Here is a 15,081-nt window from a genome sequence, read left to right as displayed (position 1 = left end):
CCTAGACTAATGGACCTTCATTCTGGTGCCCGCTGGAAGTACCCTGGAAGCTTTAAAAAACAAAACAAAACAAAAACAAACACTAAGCAGGGGCCTCATCCTCAAAGACTCGAGATTACTTGGTCTGCGGTGGGGCCCGGGTCATGCTACTTCTTTAAGTGCCCAAGATGATAATGTGTAACCAAGATTGCAAACTCGGTGCCACATGAAAAGAGTAAACAATAGAAAGTGTAGTCAAGCAGTATATGATCCTATCTAGGTTGAAAATTATGCACGGATGGGTATATACACATATGTTTTTGTGTAAACGCACCACAGAAAAGGTCTGGAAGAAAAGATAACTGGATAACAGTGCTTATCTCTGGGGACGGAAGGGATTACATTTTCCTTTTTTTTAGGATGTATAAGCCATTTTTTTAAAGATGTGAATATGGACAGCCCAAAAGACACATGACACAGAGGGAGGGGGGCAGAAACAATCTCAGGCCTTCACGCATGGCCCCTGGTCCTGGTCCAGAGTCTGGGGGTTTCTCCAGCCCCCGGAGAAATCGGGCTTTCTTTGTTGTCCTTTCTGGCCCATTAGGCAGTTGTAAGTAAAGGTGGTGGTTATTGACTCAGGCGCTGGAGCTGGACCAGGCCTAGGCTCAGGCCTGCTCCGCCAGCTCCAGCCGTGTGACTCTGGGCCAGGTACGTCTGTGCCTCGGTGTGTGCACCTGTGAAACAGATCATCAGAGCTGTTCTGAGAACTGGCAGTGGGGGAACCCATGGGAGGAGCTGACGGCAGGCCTGGCACAGTAAGTGCTGGGTCATGACGGTCGTGCCACATGTCCTGCCCGGGGGTCAGGGCGGGCCATGCTGGTGGCTCGGGATGGCCACATGGGAGACCTGCTCATTCTCGGCCCACATGGTCCCTGGATGCGAGAAGCACCTGAGAACCTGCTCCAATAATGATTGGCGAAGCCTCAAGAGGCAAAGGAGCCAGGGACACCACAGGATGAACTCACAGATGACGGAAAAGATGCCCTTGACCTCGCTCATGTCCCATATCCCCTCAACCCTCTCACGGGCCAGGGGGGCAAAGGACACCCCACCACGTGCTGCAGGACTTCCATGAGCTGCCTCTTCGGACTTCTCACTCTGTGGACTGGTCACCTCAAAAACGTAACTTGCAAAGACCTAACAGCTTTCTAGCCCATAATATTTTAAAGCCAAAGCTTCTTGTGTTTTCCCCTTTGAATGTTCCAGGAACTAAAATCCTAAACCATCACAGACAAATATAGCTCTTTGTCCAACCAGTTCCATCCCATTTCACAGATGGGGACACTCAGACCCGCACAGAGAAAGCTCTCTTGCCCAAGATCACAGAGCATGTTTCCTGCAACCCACAACCCCCCTTATGAGAGAACCCGAACACTCGCAACTCACCTTGTTTAGTCTGAGTTTTACTGGCAGGTCCCCCTGCAAACACACCTCACCTTCTCCTTCCTGCCCACCTCTCCCGACCCCACCCCTCACTCCTATGCTATTCGGGGGGCAAACTGTCCCTAAAAGATGAGGAAGGTCCTGAAGTCCGCTTCCTGGAAGTTGGGCTACAGAGCCCGAGCCCACGACGTCAAAGCCAAGCCCCCCAGTAATGAGGCCGGATGGCAGTCGGGGTTGGGTTGGCGGGTGGGCAGCCATTCAAAGCTGCTGTCTTTAAAATTAGTGCCACAATCTCACAGTGCCCTGACCACTTAAAAACAATGTGTTACAATCTAGCACAATGCTAAGCACCAAGCTTTCCACAAACAGTGGCTACACTGTCACAGCAGAGAGTGACAATGGGCTGAGGGAAAGGGGACAGAACAGGCACAAAGCATCGCTGCCTCCAGGTGGAGCAGCTCTCACCTCCTGAGCAGGAACAGGGGCTGAAGGGGGTGGGGGCAGGAGGGACCATCACAGATGCCAGCGGTGAGCCCACACCCGCCTCACGCCTAAGATAGTCCTCGCGCCCTATCAGCTCACGGCTGCTCACTCGTTTAGGAATTCATTGACCATCAATCATTCATTCATTCATTGTCCCACCCATTCATTTATCCCCTCAACAGTGTACATATTCACTCATCCACTTAAAAAATCCTTTTTAAACAGTAGGACCCAGAAGCCGGGGTCGAGGCGATGGACGAGTGGGTGTGGGTCCTGGACGCCCAGCAGGCTGACTTCATACAAAGAAATCCTTCAAGGGAGGCAAGTTCTGCCGACTCTCAGCAGGGCTGCTCTGGGGTCGGGGGTCTGAGGGACTCCCTGGGGCCCCCAGAGACAGAACCCAGGCACCTAAACCCCAGGCGGCCACTGCAGCTGACTGGAGGGGAGAACATGGGAAATCCAAGCTGACACTGCACAGGTGGGTTGCAGAGGTAGTGAGCTCCCTGCCCCTGACAGCATGCCAGTCCAGGCTGGATGGAACTGAGGACACCACAGACGTGCCCACAGAATCTGAAGTGATCTCCCCGTTTCCTTCTCAACCAGGGTTTTCAGGCTTCTGAGAAGTTCAAAGGCTAAAAGGAAAGGTCTGAATCTTCCCAACATGCGTGCCAGGCCCCTGGCTAGCCAGTCTCTCGCAGAGGGTCACAAGGCATCTGCAGAGCTGTCCTGGGCACTGAGAACGTGTCACTGCTCACTGTTCCCGAGGGAACCCAGCGCTCTCTGCAGCCTCCACCCCAGGTGACAGGAGCCTGCCCCCTCTTTCCATCCTCCCTCCCTGCGGGAGCCACTCTCTTCCCTCACCCTCTCCCTGGGGACTCTCTGGTGACTACCTCTCGTCTCCCCAAGTCCAAACCTGCAGCCCCAGGAGGCTAGGGACAAAGCCATATCTCAGCTTTAGGAACCAGAAATATATGTTGCTGGTGGCTACAAGGCCCTGCAGCCCCCAGGCCAAGGGGGTACCACGCAGCCTGGATGTGGCAGCTACTAGCCGCCCACCCCACCCCAGCTCCCTCGGCCAGCCATGCCCTGCTCCCTAATAAGCCCAGATGGCCAGCACTGCCTTCAGGCAGGTAAAATTCAGTGCAACAGGAGTTAGGTGAGCAGTGTGTTTTATTTAATTAGGATCAACAGAAGAGATAAACCTCACAGCAGGATAGGGAATGACAACGCTGCAAAAAATAATTCATGCCCAGGTAACGAAAGGGCAAATTTCAATTACAGAGAAAACCAGGGGAGAAAGAGGTGCCTGGCAACTCCAAGGAGAACAGTCCGAGTCTGCTGCTCCCAGACCTGCGGACCAGCGCTGGTGTGCACTCTAGGACTGGAAATCCAGGCAACTAGCGGGTCATTCCAGAACAGCTGACCCTCTCCTTCGCTCATCACAGACGAACCGGCCTGCAGCCTGCAGGGCCGGTGGAGGGGGCCCTCCTGGGTCCTGGAAGGCAGGTGCGGGGGCCACTGGGATCTGCCCTGCCAGGGCCACTGGGCAAGTTCACACCCAGCCGGCCTCAGTCTCCAAGGAATGGTGTCCCCAAGGGCTTTGGAGAGAAGGAATGTTCGAAGCCTGAAAATGGTCACCTGCTCACTCAACAGCTCTAAGCACCCCTCCTGCCCTGCCCCCTGCCCCCTGCCCACCAGGCCTGATGATGTCTTAATCTGCCAGCTGTGGGCACACCAGTCTCACCTCTCACACTGGTGAGGAAAAGCACCCCCAGCTCCCGGAGTCATTTCACCTGCCATTTCAGTTCTCCCTGGAAAAATGGAGGCCTTGAAGTGGATGGCCTCCTGTGTGTGTGTGTGTGTGTGTGTGTGTGTGTGTGTGTGTGTGTGTGTGTGTGTGTGTAGGGGAGGGGGTCCCCAGACCAACACCACCTGGGCGCTGACTAAAACTGAGAGTCCAGGATGGTGACGGCTACACAACCTGAACGCCTTAATGCCCCTGAGCCATACACTTCAGATGGTTACAAGGGTACATTTGGTTAGGTGTGTCTTACCTCAATTTGTTTCTCATTACAAAACATTCTTTATTAGAATATTCGGTACAATTGTACCTTAAGAGGGCCTCCTGGAGAAGATTTAAAATGTCTTCCCTCAGTTTTTGGAGAGGGAAACAAATGAAGAGCCTTGAGCCCCTCCCCAGACGGGCGGGGTGAGCGTCGCTGGGATCTGGGCCCAGAACCTGCCATTTTAACCCGCTTTCTTCGAGGTGAAGGTGAGGGAGACCCCGCTGAGGCTACGTGAACCAATGAATCCCTGCTCTACCCAAACCCAGGTTCGCTTCCCCCTTTCCAGCACAATGCCTTGACTTATCTCAATAAATACTTCTTGTGATAATAAGGACTCCAAACCATGCAGTCTCCAAGTTTCCTGGTCCACAAAACTACGTATCTTTATAAATTGTCCTTCCAAAATGAATGCTCCCCCCACACCTTCATTCCCAGGGCACGTGCCCCTCCGACGGCCCAACCTGTGCAATTCTGCCTCATCCCCTGAGCCCCAGGCCTTCGGTGACGTCAGCCCCAATACCCCCATTAGCTGGGAGAGGGAAATTGCTGCTAAATTAGTGAGCCCATCTACAGAGCCCCATTTTATATCCCAATTCAGAAGATGACATGAACATCTGCTTTCACTTCAAGACATTAATTTTCAATTATTGGAGAAAAACAAAATTAGTCCTGACAAATTGCTGGTGAGCACAGGCTCTTGTCTGGTGGTTCATAATAACAACTTCAGGGGCCCACGATTAGCGTCCTCCATCAGAGTTTCCTGATGGATCCCTGTCATCTGGACTTAGTGGCAGCAGTCTCCTTGCCCCCAAGGTCTGTCCCCTCTCAGGGAACGGCTACTTTGGCAGTCAGGTTCATAGAACTGAGGGATTTTAGGCTTCCCTCTTTCTGGAGAAGGCGGAGGTGAAGGCGGTGGGGAGGGGGAGAATAGATAAAACACATCCACCAGACCGTTTCCAGCCTTGGCCCTTTCAGGGCTTGCCTCTCTTTCAGTACCAGGATTCCACACACTTAGATGGAATGCCAGTCACTGCTGAGTCCCAGGATGCCTTTGCCTTCTGATTCTGCCGTGGGAGGAGGACGGCTCTGTGGTTCTCTAGTGGGAGCCCTGCCGCCCCTGCACAATATCAGCCAGGATTCTGAGTCCTCAACTTAACAGCCCCGGCCTCTGAGATCCGATGCTTATAAATCTTCCATAACAGAAAACTGTTTGCTGGGGTCCCATCCACCCAGGAACCTGGTTCAGCCCCGGTCAGAGTCTACAGGAAATAAAGAAAGAAAACCCTGAATTTGCCAACCTCAAGGACCCCAAATCCAGAGAGCGACCCACATGGTAAGAGAGTATCAACACTGTAATCTCATGTGATGGGTCTTTTATGTATCTTGGCTGCTGTAGTCACTGTATCAATAAGAAGCCACAGAAATGGGGATGAGCAGAAGAATTCGGAGATAATGATACGGCAGCCTTTGGATCCGACTTGTCACAATGAGTAGCTAACACATGGAGTGGGGGGGGGGGGACGCCCCAGGGAGGAAAGCCAAAAAAACCCCAACAACAACAAAAACAACAACAAAGGAAAATTATATCTTTAAGAAGAGAATGAAGGCCCGTTGCTACTTCCAAAGTCAACTGGGTAACTGAGCTCCGACATTGTGTAATTGACTTTGCAAGTAGAACAACAGCAACGTAACAAAGAAAATGTCAGTGTTTTCACAGCACTAATCTATAACGCTGGGAGGCCCTCCCGCTGTCAGCCAGGGCTGACGATACAATAGCTTTCAAAGGGATATTACCATCATGCTTTCATTCCTGACATCAATCAAGACAAAGAGAATCCTTTTCACAAGACATTAAAATCAAACCTTTGTGCAAGAAGATAGGTAAAACAGCTTCCTCCTTAAAGATAGCCACACAGAGCAATCAGCTAATTGGCTCTCCGTGAAAGAGGTAAAGTATTTTTATTTACTGAGTGTACAACCCCAATCATTGGCTGCCACGGATCCCGGCAGGTAAGCTGTGAATCAAAAGTTTCCATCAGCATTTCCCCACTCTACTCCACCCTACCTCTTCCAAGTTATGCCAAGGGAGCTGATAAGCTAGTGCCAAAAACTTCAAGCGGGATATAACCGATCCAGGCTTAATTAGTCCATTCTGGGTGCAGAACCACTCTGATTACTGTCTAACATGTTTATGCACAAAATGCCTTTGCAAGCTGACAGGAATTTGCAGACATTGTCAAAATCACCATCCTAGACTCATGGAGGTTTTTCCCAGGCTACTGACAGTGATGGGGAGTGCACCAACATTTTTCAAGGTATCCTGTTATAATTACCCGAGGCCCACAGATAAGAAAGGAGCCCTGATATCTACTGTAAACGTTTTTGAGACATGAAGATAATATTCTTTGCAAACACCAGAGTACCATGGACAAGGTCTGGGAAAGGTAAATCCATTTTAACCGCGGCCAGTTAACTAAACCTACCCGTCCACCTTGGTAAAAACAGTGGGGCCACCAGGAAAGCTGGAAGTCCTCTGTTTGCCTACCATCCAGACGGTTTTAGATGCCTGCATGTCAGCAGGTGGTGCCCCTTACAGAAGGTCCAGGGATTTAACAGGTACTGACATTTGTGAGAGTTCATTATCTACAGACTCTCTGAGCGACTGAAGTCGCTGAGTCCACCAGCCTGCCAAGGGGTCCAAGACGCCATGTCCACATGTCTTCAGGGCTCAACAGAGCCATTGGTGTGGGTGGCCTCAAGCTCTTGCTGAGAAGGAGGAGGAGAGAGAACCCACTGGATTTCCAGCGGAGGGATCCCTCAGGAACTCAGAGCCAAGGTGTTTTGCGACTTTTCCCTCTGGTACCTAACAGACCACCTGCTGAAAATATGCAGGGAGTCCAGTCACTCAAATACAGAGATGTTACTCTGTAAGCGTCTGCAGCAGAAAAGGACGTTTTTACTTTTCAGACATAACTAACTGGACACAGTTTATTTTTAAACGGTATCTGAACAACAGGTGCTGTTCACTTCACTGCAAAATGGGCAGAATTCTACAATAAGAGGGAACTGGCCCCAACACTGCCTGGAGGAGTCATATTGTCCCACGGCCACCACCTACGCCAGACTTTTTCCAAGAGCCAGGCAGCGCGTGTGCACCACCAGCCTCAGTGGCAGGTTCCTTTCGTTTACACATCCAAATGAACAGTTAAGAGAAATCAATGCATCTAATTGCCAGACTATTAAATCCTACATCGGGGGAAGAATTCCACAGCCACCAGCGTAAGAGTTGGCTACCGATACAGAAATTACTGCAACTGTCTATTAGGCTGAAGCAGATCCCCAGCCTTTCACCCCCAGCCTTTCACCCCCAGCTAGAACGCGGTACTCAGAGATACCGCACTCCAGTTTCCTCCTCTGGGTTCCCCTCTCTAACACACTGCAGCATGCCACAACAGAACCAGGGCTCCCGGTTCCACACAATGACTTTAGGACTGTAAAGCCACCAGCATTTTGCACCTTTCCTTATTAAGGAATATTAGGCACTTTATCGGTTAAACATTTGGCAGGGTCCTCCTGCCAGAGGCACACGGTTATCTTATTTTAATCGCTTATTAAGTTTTTGCAAGGAAACAGGTGTAAGAATCTAAACAGCAATTACTAGACATAAAGGATGTTTTTGAGAACAAGACAGGCCCTTCCAAAGCTGGGAAAGGGTGACTTAATTGGGGGGGGGGGGATTAAATATTAGGATTAAGTGTCAACTGCCCCAATCCACATAGAAAGCTAAAGAATCTATAAAGATTTGTTTTGCCCTTCCTGCAAGATCATGTACATTTAGCCAAACAAATCTCGACAATTTACACTTGTATGTGGTCTCAGCTGAATCAAGAAACCTGTAACCTCAGAACGCCTCTATTTATTACATCTCAATTATTTCCATGGAAACACGAGCAGCAGCGAGCTACACTGTTCCCAAGTCCCTAGACCACCAAATTTATAAGATGGACTTTTGAAAAGCTATGGGCTGGCAGGAGAGGAGGACCGAGAAGGGGATGGGAGCACAGAGAAGTCACTGGGTTTGGTTTTGGATCTTGGAGCTGAGGGGTGGGGGTGGGGGTGGGGGGGTTATGTGGACACAGCCTAACTGCTAATTAATATTAAGAACTGTAATTAATAGGCAATTGCTAGATGGAGAAAATCAACGGTATTACAAATTATTGAAAAGTTTTAAACTGAGACTGGGAAAAAGACGTATTCGTTTTCTGTATAAATGAACGGGCTATTCCATGGATCTGAGGAGGCAGTGGGGGTGAAGGGAGAGCTTAGCCAATCACCTGACATTTATTATCAGCCGAAATAACAGCAGTGAGATGTGATGAGAACAGCCCCCACAACGAGGCCAAAATTATCAAAGGGAACAAATCATCACACTGCCACACCGCACCCCCTGGAATAAAAAAAGGGGGCAACGGTGTAGGAAGGGAAAATCGGTCAGAAACTGTGACTTTCATGACATGCATGGTTTTGAGTTTGTGTTGTTTTTTTAAATCACAAGCCTTTTGAAAATCAATGAGGCTATTTTCCCCCCTCACCTATTGCCCTGGCTCCCTTCCCTATTTACTGGGTGTCCTCCCTGGGAGCTGGGTTTTCCAAAGGACAAACATCCCAGGGGACAAATGACCCCACTCAGAAGGGAGGTTGTGTCCCGTGAGTGGGGCGTGAACCCCCACAACCCACCGAAGCCTGTCTGATGTCCAAAGCAACAATGCCTGTGCTTTCAAATCACACTTTCTGAGCATCTATCAGAAATTGTTATATTTCTGTCTTTCCTTCTTGCTATGGGCTTTCACATCTCTGAGATCAATTACAAATTATAGTCAAGCGACTTTCACAACAGAACGCTGGCTGGGGAAGTCTACAATGCCTCCACAGTCGCCCTGACACACAGCAGTGGAGACAAAATAAAATAAACCAAAATTTAAAAGGCACTGTTCCTTAAGAAGCTTCACCTTCAAGCATCTTTAAAGGTGAAGACCTGTCGTTTTCCATGCTTGGTGTGGAGCTGTCCACACTCAGGTACACACTTGTGAATATTGCTTGAGAAGTGGGGGGGGGGGGGGCAAGTTCTTGAAAAGCAATACATCCGTCACCTGCTGCAATTCTTTTCTATTCAAATTATCTTCTCTCTTAATTCCTCCCTTGATAAGTGGCCACATCTCAACCCTATTCACCCCAGTAAACTGAATAAAAGGCAAAATGGTGAGAGACTAGGGTTGTAGCTACTTTGGGAAATGCAAAGAACCACAGGGAGAAACAGGACCCCGAACTCCAAGGCCAGAAAGGCGTGCGGTGTGGTTGACATTTACAACACTTCTCAAAATGCCTGTACCGGTCTTGCTCCCCTTTGCTGTCTCTTCCCTCATCCACTAGCTTGAACTGTCTGCTATACATCCACACATACACATTTAGAGAGAGACAGTGGTTCAAAACCACATCAAGGCTCATTTCACGAAAGGCTGAAGACCAATTCTTGATTGTTTCCCAGCGATACACACAGTGGTTTAGCATTAGGTCCAGGGAACTCTGAACCACCCACCCATCTGTTCACTGCAAATTGCTCTACCTTCGCTTTTGGGGACTCGCCTTCTAAAATAAGGAGGCTGGGAGGCAGAGATCATACTAGAGGTGGGTAAGCTTTGCATCTTCCTTTATGAAAAAATGTGCACCTATGCCGAGTTAACTCAAAACCAACTGCCCTGAGTTACAGAGAAATGTTTTTCCAACCAGTGACTCGAAGTCTCCATTTTCTTCTGGGCCACCTTAAGTGGCTCTTGAAGAAGTGAGCAACGAGCCAGAGAAAGAGAAAAGAAATCAAATATTATTTCAAGCTGCAGAGCCCTTCTAGTCAGCAAAAGGACAAACATCTACCGTCTTCCTGTCCCCGTCTTGGGGTCTCTCTTCTGGTTTCCTTGTCCCCAGTCTGTGGAGAAGGCCAGGCAGTCCCGGATTGGGATGCCTGCCAGGGTGAGGGGAACAACAGCAACTTCTCTCACGGAAAAAGAGGGAAGGGCCCAGGCGGGTGGCTGAGCGTTTGGACTGAGTTGATCGGCTTCTAAGATGACAAGGAAGGTCTTCGCTGAGCCGGGTGCCCGGGAATCTCCTGGGACTTTAGAAGGACAGCATGGCGGTGTCTCAGGACCCTCACTGCCTGATTCAGTCGCAGCCATTCCAGCCAGGAGCAAGGCTGGCAGGAAGGGAGCGGGGCCCCAGCGCCTTCCCGCGCAGGCCTCCAGGAAATGAACTTTTCAGAGCAGAACTGGGCTCAGGCCAGAGGTCATCAGGGGAGTTGGGAGAGGACAAGGGCCTCGGGACTTTTGGCTCCAGAGACTTAGCCGCTCTCATCCTGTCCCTGGTCTACCATCTCCCAGCGCGGCCAGGCACCCACCGGAGGGGCTGGAATCGGGACAAAGCAGCAGGCCAGGCCTGGAAAGGCCAGCCGGTGGGGAGAGCAGGGCAGGGGAGGGGCTCTCCCCGGGGCCTCTGCTCTCCTGGGCCCACTCGAGCCGGGGGCCCTCGGTGGAAATAGAAAGCAAAGCAAGAAGACGAAGGGGTGTATGTATCCTCACAAACGTGTGCACTCCAGAGACCCGATACAGGAAGCCGGCCTGGGTGTCGAGGCTGCGGGTACCCGGCTTGAGTCCCGGGCGCCCTCTGCGGAAGGGCGCGCACCGCGGCCGCTGCGCTCCCCTGGGGGCCCGCGTCCCGCCAGCGCTGCGCACACAATAAACTCCTGGGGGAGGCTCCCGGCCGGGTTGGCCTCGGTGGAGCAGGCAGGAAGTGCGGGGGCCCGACCAGGGGGCGGGCAGGGGGCGCGGGGCAGCCGCGGCGCGCGCAAGCTACGCCCGCCGCCCTCGGTGTCCCGGGGCTATAAGGCAGCGGCCCGGTGAGAGCGGCCTCGGAGCTGCCGGCCCCCCAGGGCGCCCGGCCTCACCGCCTCTTCCTTCCTCCCACCGGCCCGCCCGCCGCCGCCGCCGCCGCCGAGATTTGCAATCCCCGCCAAGTCGGGCCCGCACCCCTTGATTGGCCACGCGGGCCCGGGGCCCGCACGCAGGGAACAGCGAGGGCCCGTCCGCGGCGCCCCCAGGCCCGAGTCCCCGGCGGGCGGCGGCGCCGGGTCCGCAGAGGGTCCCGGCGGGGAGGGTGTCCGCGCGCCCCTCCCCCTTCCCCTCCCCCTCCTCCGCCTCCGCCTCCTCTCGGCTCGCTCGCGCGGGTCCCCGGCCGCCCGCCCGCTCGCTCGCCGGTCCCTCCTCCCCCGCTCGCTCCCTCCCTCCTCGCTCGCTCGCTCGCGCCTCCGCGGGGCCTCGCTCGCTCACCTTTCACCGAGCGCGGCTTCGCCTGCTTCCGCCTGGACATGTCCGGGGCTCCCGGCGCTCCGTCGCCCTTCGCGGCCGGCTCCCCCCGCCGCCCCCCGCAGCTCCGGGCTGCCCTTCTCCCCCTTGTCCTCCGCCTGCCTCTCGGAAACTTTTTTTTTTTGCAGCCGGGTCGGCGGCTGCGGGGAGTGGGTCGCAGGTCCGGGGCGGCCTCCCTGGGCTGGGGGCCCGGGCCGGCCGAGGCCGCTCGGGGGCGGGGGGCGGCCCGGGGGGCGCGCCGGGGCCCTGCCTGTTGCAATGCGGCAGCCGAGGGCTTGCGGTCCCAGCGGCGGTCCCAGCGGCGCGGGGAGTCCGGAGGCCACTCGGCCGAGCCGAGTTATGCAAAAAAAAAAAAAAAAAAAAAAGCCGCCCCCTCCTCCTCCCCCCCCCCCCCCGCCGGCCCCCGGCCCCTGCGGCCCCCTCGCTCCCTCCCCCACCCCACCCTCACCCTCCTCCTCCTTCCCCTCCTCCTCCGCCCCTCTCCGGATTTTTGTGCAAAGTTTGCAGGCGTCCGGCCACGCAGCCCGGTGCGGAGCTCACAATGAACCCATCTGAGGAGGGGGGACTGGGCTGGAGTCGAGGGGGTCTCAGGGGGGGAGGAGACCGGGAGGCGGTCGGGAGTGCGGAAGCTCAGTACCCCCCGGAAAAAAAAAAAGCCTTCAAATTATCCCCTGCCGCACAAAAAATAATAATAATAATAAATATTAACGGTTAAAAAAATACCCAAACGCCTGGTTTGGAGATTATGATGGATGGGGAGGAGGGTCCCTCAACTCAGCCTACTTGGGGGGCTCGAAACGGCCGCAGTGGCTTGGAAGCCGCAGCTCTGGGCCCCCGGCTCACGCCCCCTTCTCTGGCTCTCGGCTCGGCCCGGCGCCGGCCCCCGGGAGGGCGAAGGGGCGCGCGGGGGCGCTCAGGCGGCGGCGGGCAGGCGCGCGCGTGCCCCGGGCATCGCTCAGCCCGTGCGCCGGGCCGCGGCTGCCTGCCCTCGGGCTGCGGTGCTCAGCGCCCAGCGCGCAGCCGATCCAAAGGCCGGTGCCAAGTCGCCGGCCCCGCTAGCTGCCTCCATGGGCCAGGGGCTCGGAGAGGGGGGAGGCGGCGGCCGGGCTCCCGTCCTCCCGGGCAGCGGCGGCGGCTCCTCCGCGCTCCAGCCGGCGCCGGCCCGCCCGCCAGCCTCCCTTGCGCTCCTGTCTTCTTTGTGGTCGCTGGCTCTCCTCCTCCCGATCCGGCTGCTGGGGCTGCACTGCAGAGACACATAATAAAGCCAGGCTTGGCTGGAAATGTAGCCGGGTCCCAGCAGGAGGATGTGAGGAGCGGAGTCCCGGCGGGGGAGCGCTCTGATCCCGTGGGGCGCCCCGCACTGCTCCGGCTCGGATCAGACGGAGAGAGGGCCAACAGCACCGAGCGATGGACAGCGCTGGAAATACAGCTCCGGCCGCCCGCAAAACCCGGACCGCGGCGGCAGGCACGGCGCGGGCACCGCACCGGCACGCGGGGCCCCGACTCCGGCGCTGGCGGCACCAAGGGCGGGAGGAGGGAACAGACACACGGCCCACTCGTGCTGCCAAACATCACAAACTGCAAAAAGTGAGGGAAGGGCTCACGGGCGAAACAGGGGTGAGTTGCCCCAGCACTGCCACCTCCGTAAATTATGCCCCACACACAAGGCTTCTCCCTAGACTTGTCTTTCGCTCTCGGATTTTGCCCACAGGTCGGTGTTTGAAGACCATCGCTGCCACACATCCACAAACTCTTTCACCACCGGGCTAACTCAGTGCGCCCCCACATCCGCATTTGTAGGGTCCCTGTGTCTGGTTGCGCACGTCGTACTTAAGACTATAAAAAGAACATCTTCGCCCCAAACATCGCAGTAGTAGTGCCTCCCGCCGCGGTGGACGAAAGAAACCAGCTCCTACTTTCCACCAAGTTTTGCCCCAGCCACCAGGGGGCGCCTGGCGTCCCTGCAGCTCTAGACCAGTGGAGGCTCCGGTCTCGCACCCCTCCCGGGAAGGGCCCCGACTTAGGCAAAGTCGGCCCAGGCGGCTCCCCTAAACCGATCCTTTGCAGCCTCCCCGCCCCCACCAGCTGCAGGCGGCCAGGTCCAGAGTGGGGGATTGGCCTCGACATCGCCCCCCTCCCGAGCGAGTGGCGCCACCTTGGGCCGGCTCGCCCAGGGCTGGGAGAGCCGAGCCGGGGCGCCGCGCGGCGCTGGGGGTTATCAATCTCGCGGATCGATAAGTCGCCACTTGGAGAGTGGGAGGGCTGTGTCCCCTCGGAGACGAGTTACCCAGGGCAACCTTTCACGGAAAAGCCCGCTGCCCGCCGAGAGCCGCGCGGGGGCCGACCGGGCAGCGGCGCCCGCCCCAAGCAGGGCGCCTGCGCCCCGCGGTTCCCCAGCCCGCGCGCTCGCCTCTCCGGGCCGGCGGGCTCCCACCCGGTGCTAGGCTGACTGCAGGGACAGATGCCACCCCGCACCCCCGCGTCTAGGGAGTGCAGGGGAAGTGCCTGAGGCGGGGGTTGGGGGGAGCAGCTCTAGCGCTCAAGGCAGTCTCCGAGGTAGAGTCGGGTGACCAGCGAAAAACGAGGCCGAGCCAGACACCTTGACACAGGGAGACAGAGCGAGGAACCCCAGAGGGGCCAGGACCAGGACCTAGATGTCCCCTACGTGGGACCCAGGCCCTGAGGACTGCCCCCCTTCCCCAAGTTAGGCTGCCAGCCACCCCCCGGGGTCACCGTCCTCCCCAGTTCTTGCGTCCGAGTGTCCAACATCTCGCTTCCCGGAGGGAAGTGGGACCCGCCTGCCGCAGCTCGAGGGTGGCTGGAGCTAGGCTGAGAAGGGGTGCCAAGGGCCAAAGCGAGGGCAGAGGCCTGAGGCGCCTGGGAAGGAGCCAGGAAGGAGGGGCCGAATCAGCAGCTCCCCCACCCCCGCCGGCGCCTGGGATCGAGGCCCACGGAGAGAGGCTGACAGGCGGCAGATGGCACACGCTGGGGGAGGGGTCGATTGGCCTCGGCTACAGGGTGCCCCCGCCGCAGGCTGCCTCTCCTAGAGGGAGGGGGCGAAGAACAGCCCCTGGCTCGCCCGCCCAGGCTTTCTGGGGGGGGGGGGCCTGGAAACTGTGGATCATGCCCCGCCAGGAGCCAGGAAAGAGGGGGGCAGACAAAAGGAACGCGGTGGGGAAGGGGTGTGCTGGAGGAAAGGAGGGGTTACCGGGCGGAGAGACCCGCGACACTACCCTTTTTCCACCCCCACGGAACTGTGGAAGGTCCAGAGGCCAGAGGTAGGGGAAACAGGATGGCGGGTTGGGGGGGGGGGGGGGTGGCGACAGCCTATCCTGAACAAGTCCACAGGGGCTGGGGTTCCTGGAGAAGGGCACAAAGTTTTTAGACCCATTCCTGCGAGTGGCAGTCACAGACTTGTGTCCCAATGCCTCAGCCCTTCCCCTCAAGACCTGGCTGCTGTCTCCTAGCTCAGTGGCAGTCAAGGAGCTCGACCTGGTCCCTACCTCCACCTGCTTTCTCTGAAGCTTTTTCATTTTTAACTCCTTCCAGGAAAAAAAAAAAAAAAAAAAAAAAAAAGCTATTTTAAGGAAAATTCCAGAGCAGCAAGAGCCCCTAGCTCCTGCGAAAATGATCTGAGGGCACTAGGTGAGGGTCAGGTTAACTGCCCTGCCTCCTGGGCTTCGCTTCACACCGGCCTGGTG

General features: G+C 55.9%; 1 protein-coding gene across 2 annotated transcripts in view; it reads right to left on the bottom strand.

Annotated features, from left to right (window-relative positions):
• ZNF423 (zinc finger protein 423) overlaps window positions 1–11,731 on the bottom strand; it is a 299,433-nt gene extending 287,702 nt beyond the window's left edge. The window contains exon 1 of one of the 2 annotated variants that reach the window (XM_074314929.2): window positions 11,345–11,731. In XM_074314929.2, the coding sequence (XP_074171030.1) occupies window positions 11,345–11,384 (40 nt within the window). In that variant the 5' untranslated portion in view covers window positions 11,385–11,731. The remainder of the gene's footprint in view (window positions 1–11,344) is intronic. The other variant, XM_074314928.2, reaches the window with a different exon arrangement.
• Between the last annotated feature and the right edge of the window lie 3,350 nt (window positions 11,732–15,081).

Source organism: Rhinolophus sinicus, chromosome 8 (assembly GCF_057876585.1).
Source record: "Rhinolophus sinicus isolate RSI-liver-muscle chromosome 8, RSI-T2T, whole genome shotgun sequence".
NCBI classification, from domain to species: Eukaryota; Metazoa; Chordata; class Mammalia; order Chiroptera; family Rhinolophidae; genus Rhinolophus; species Rhinolophus sinicus.
Note: the sequence above shows the minus strand (reverse complement) of the source record. Positions and strands in the feature narration are given on the sequence as shown.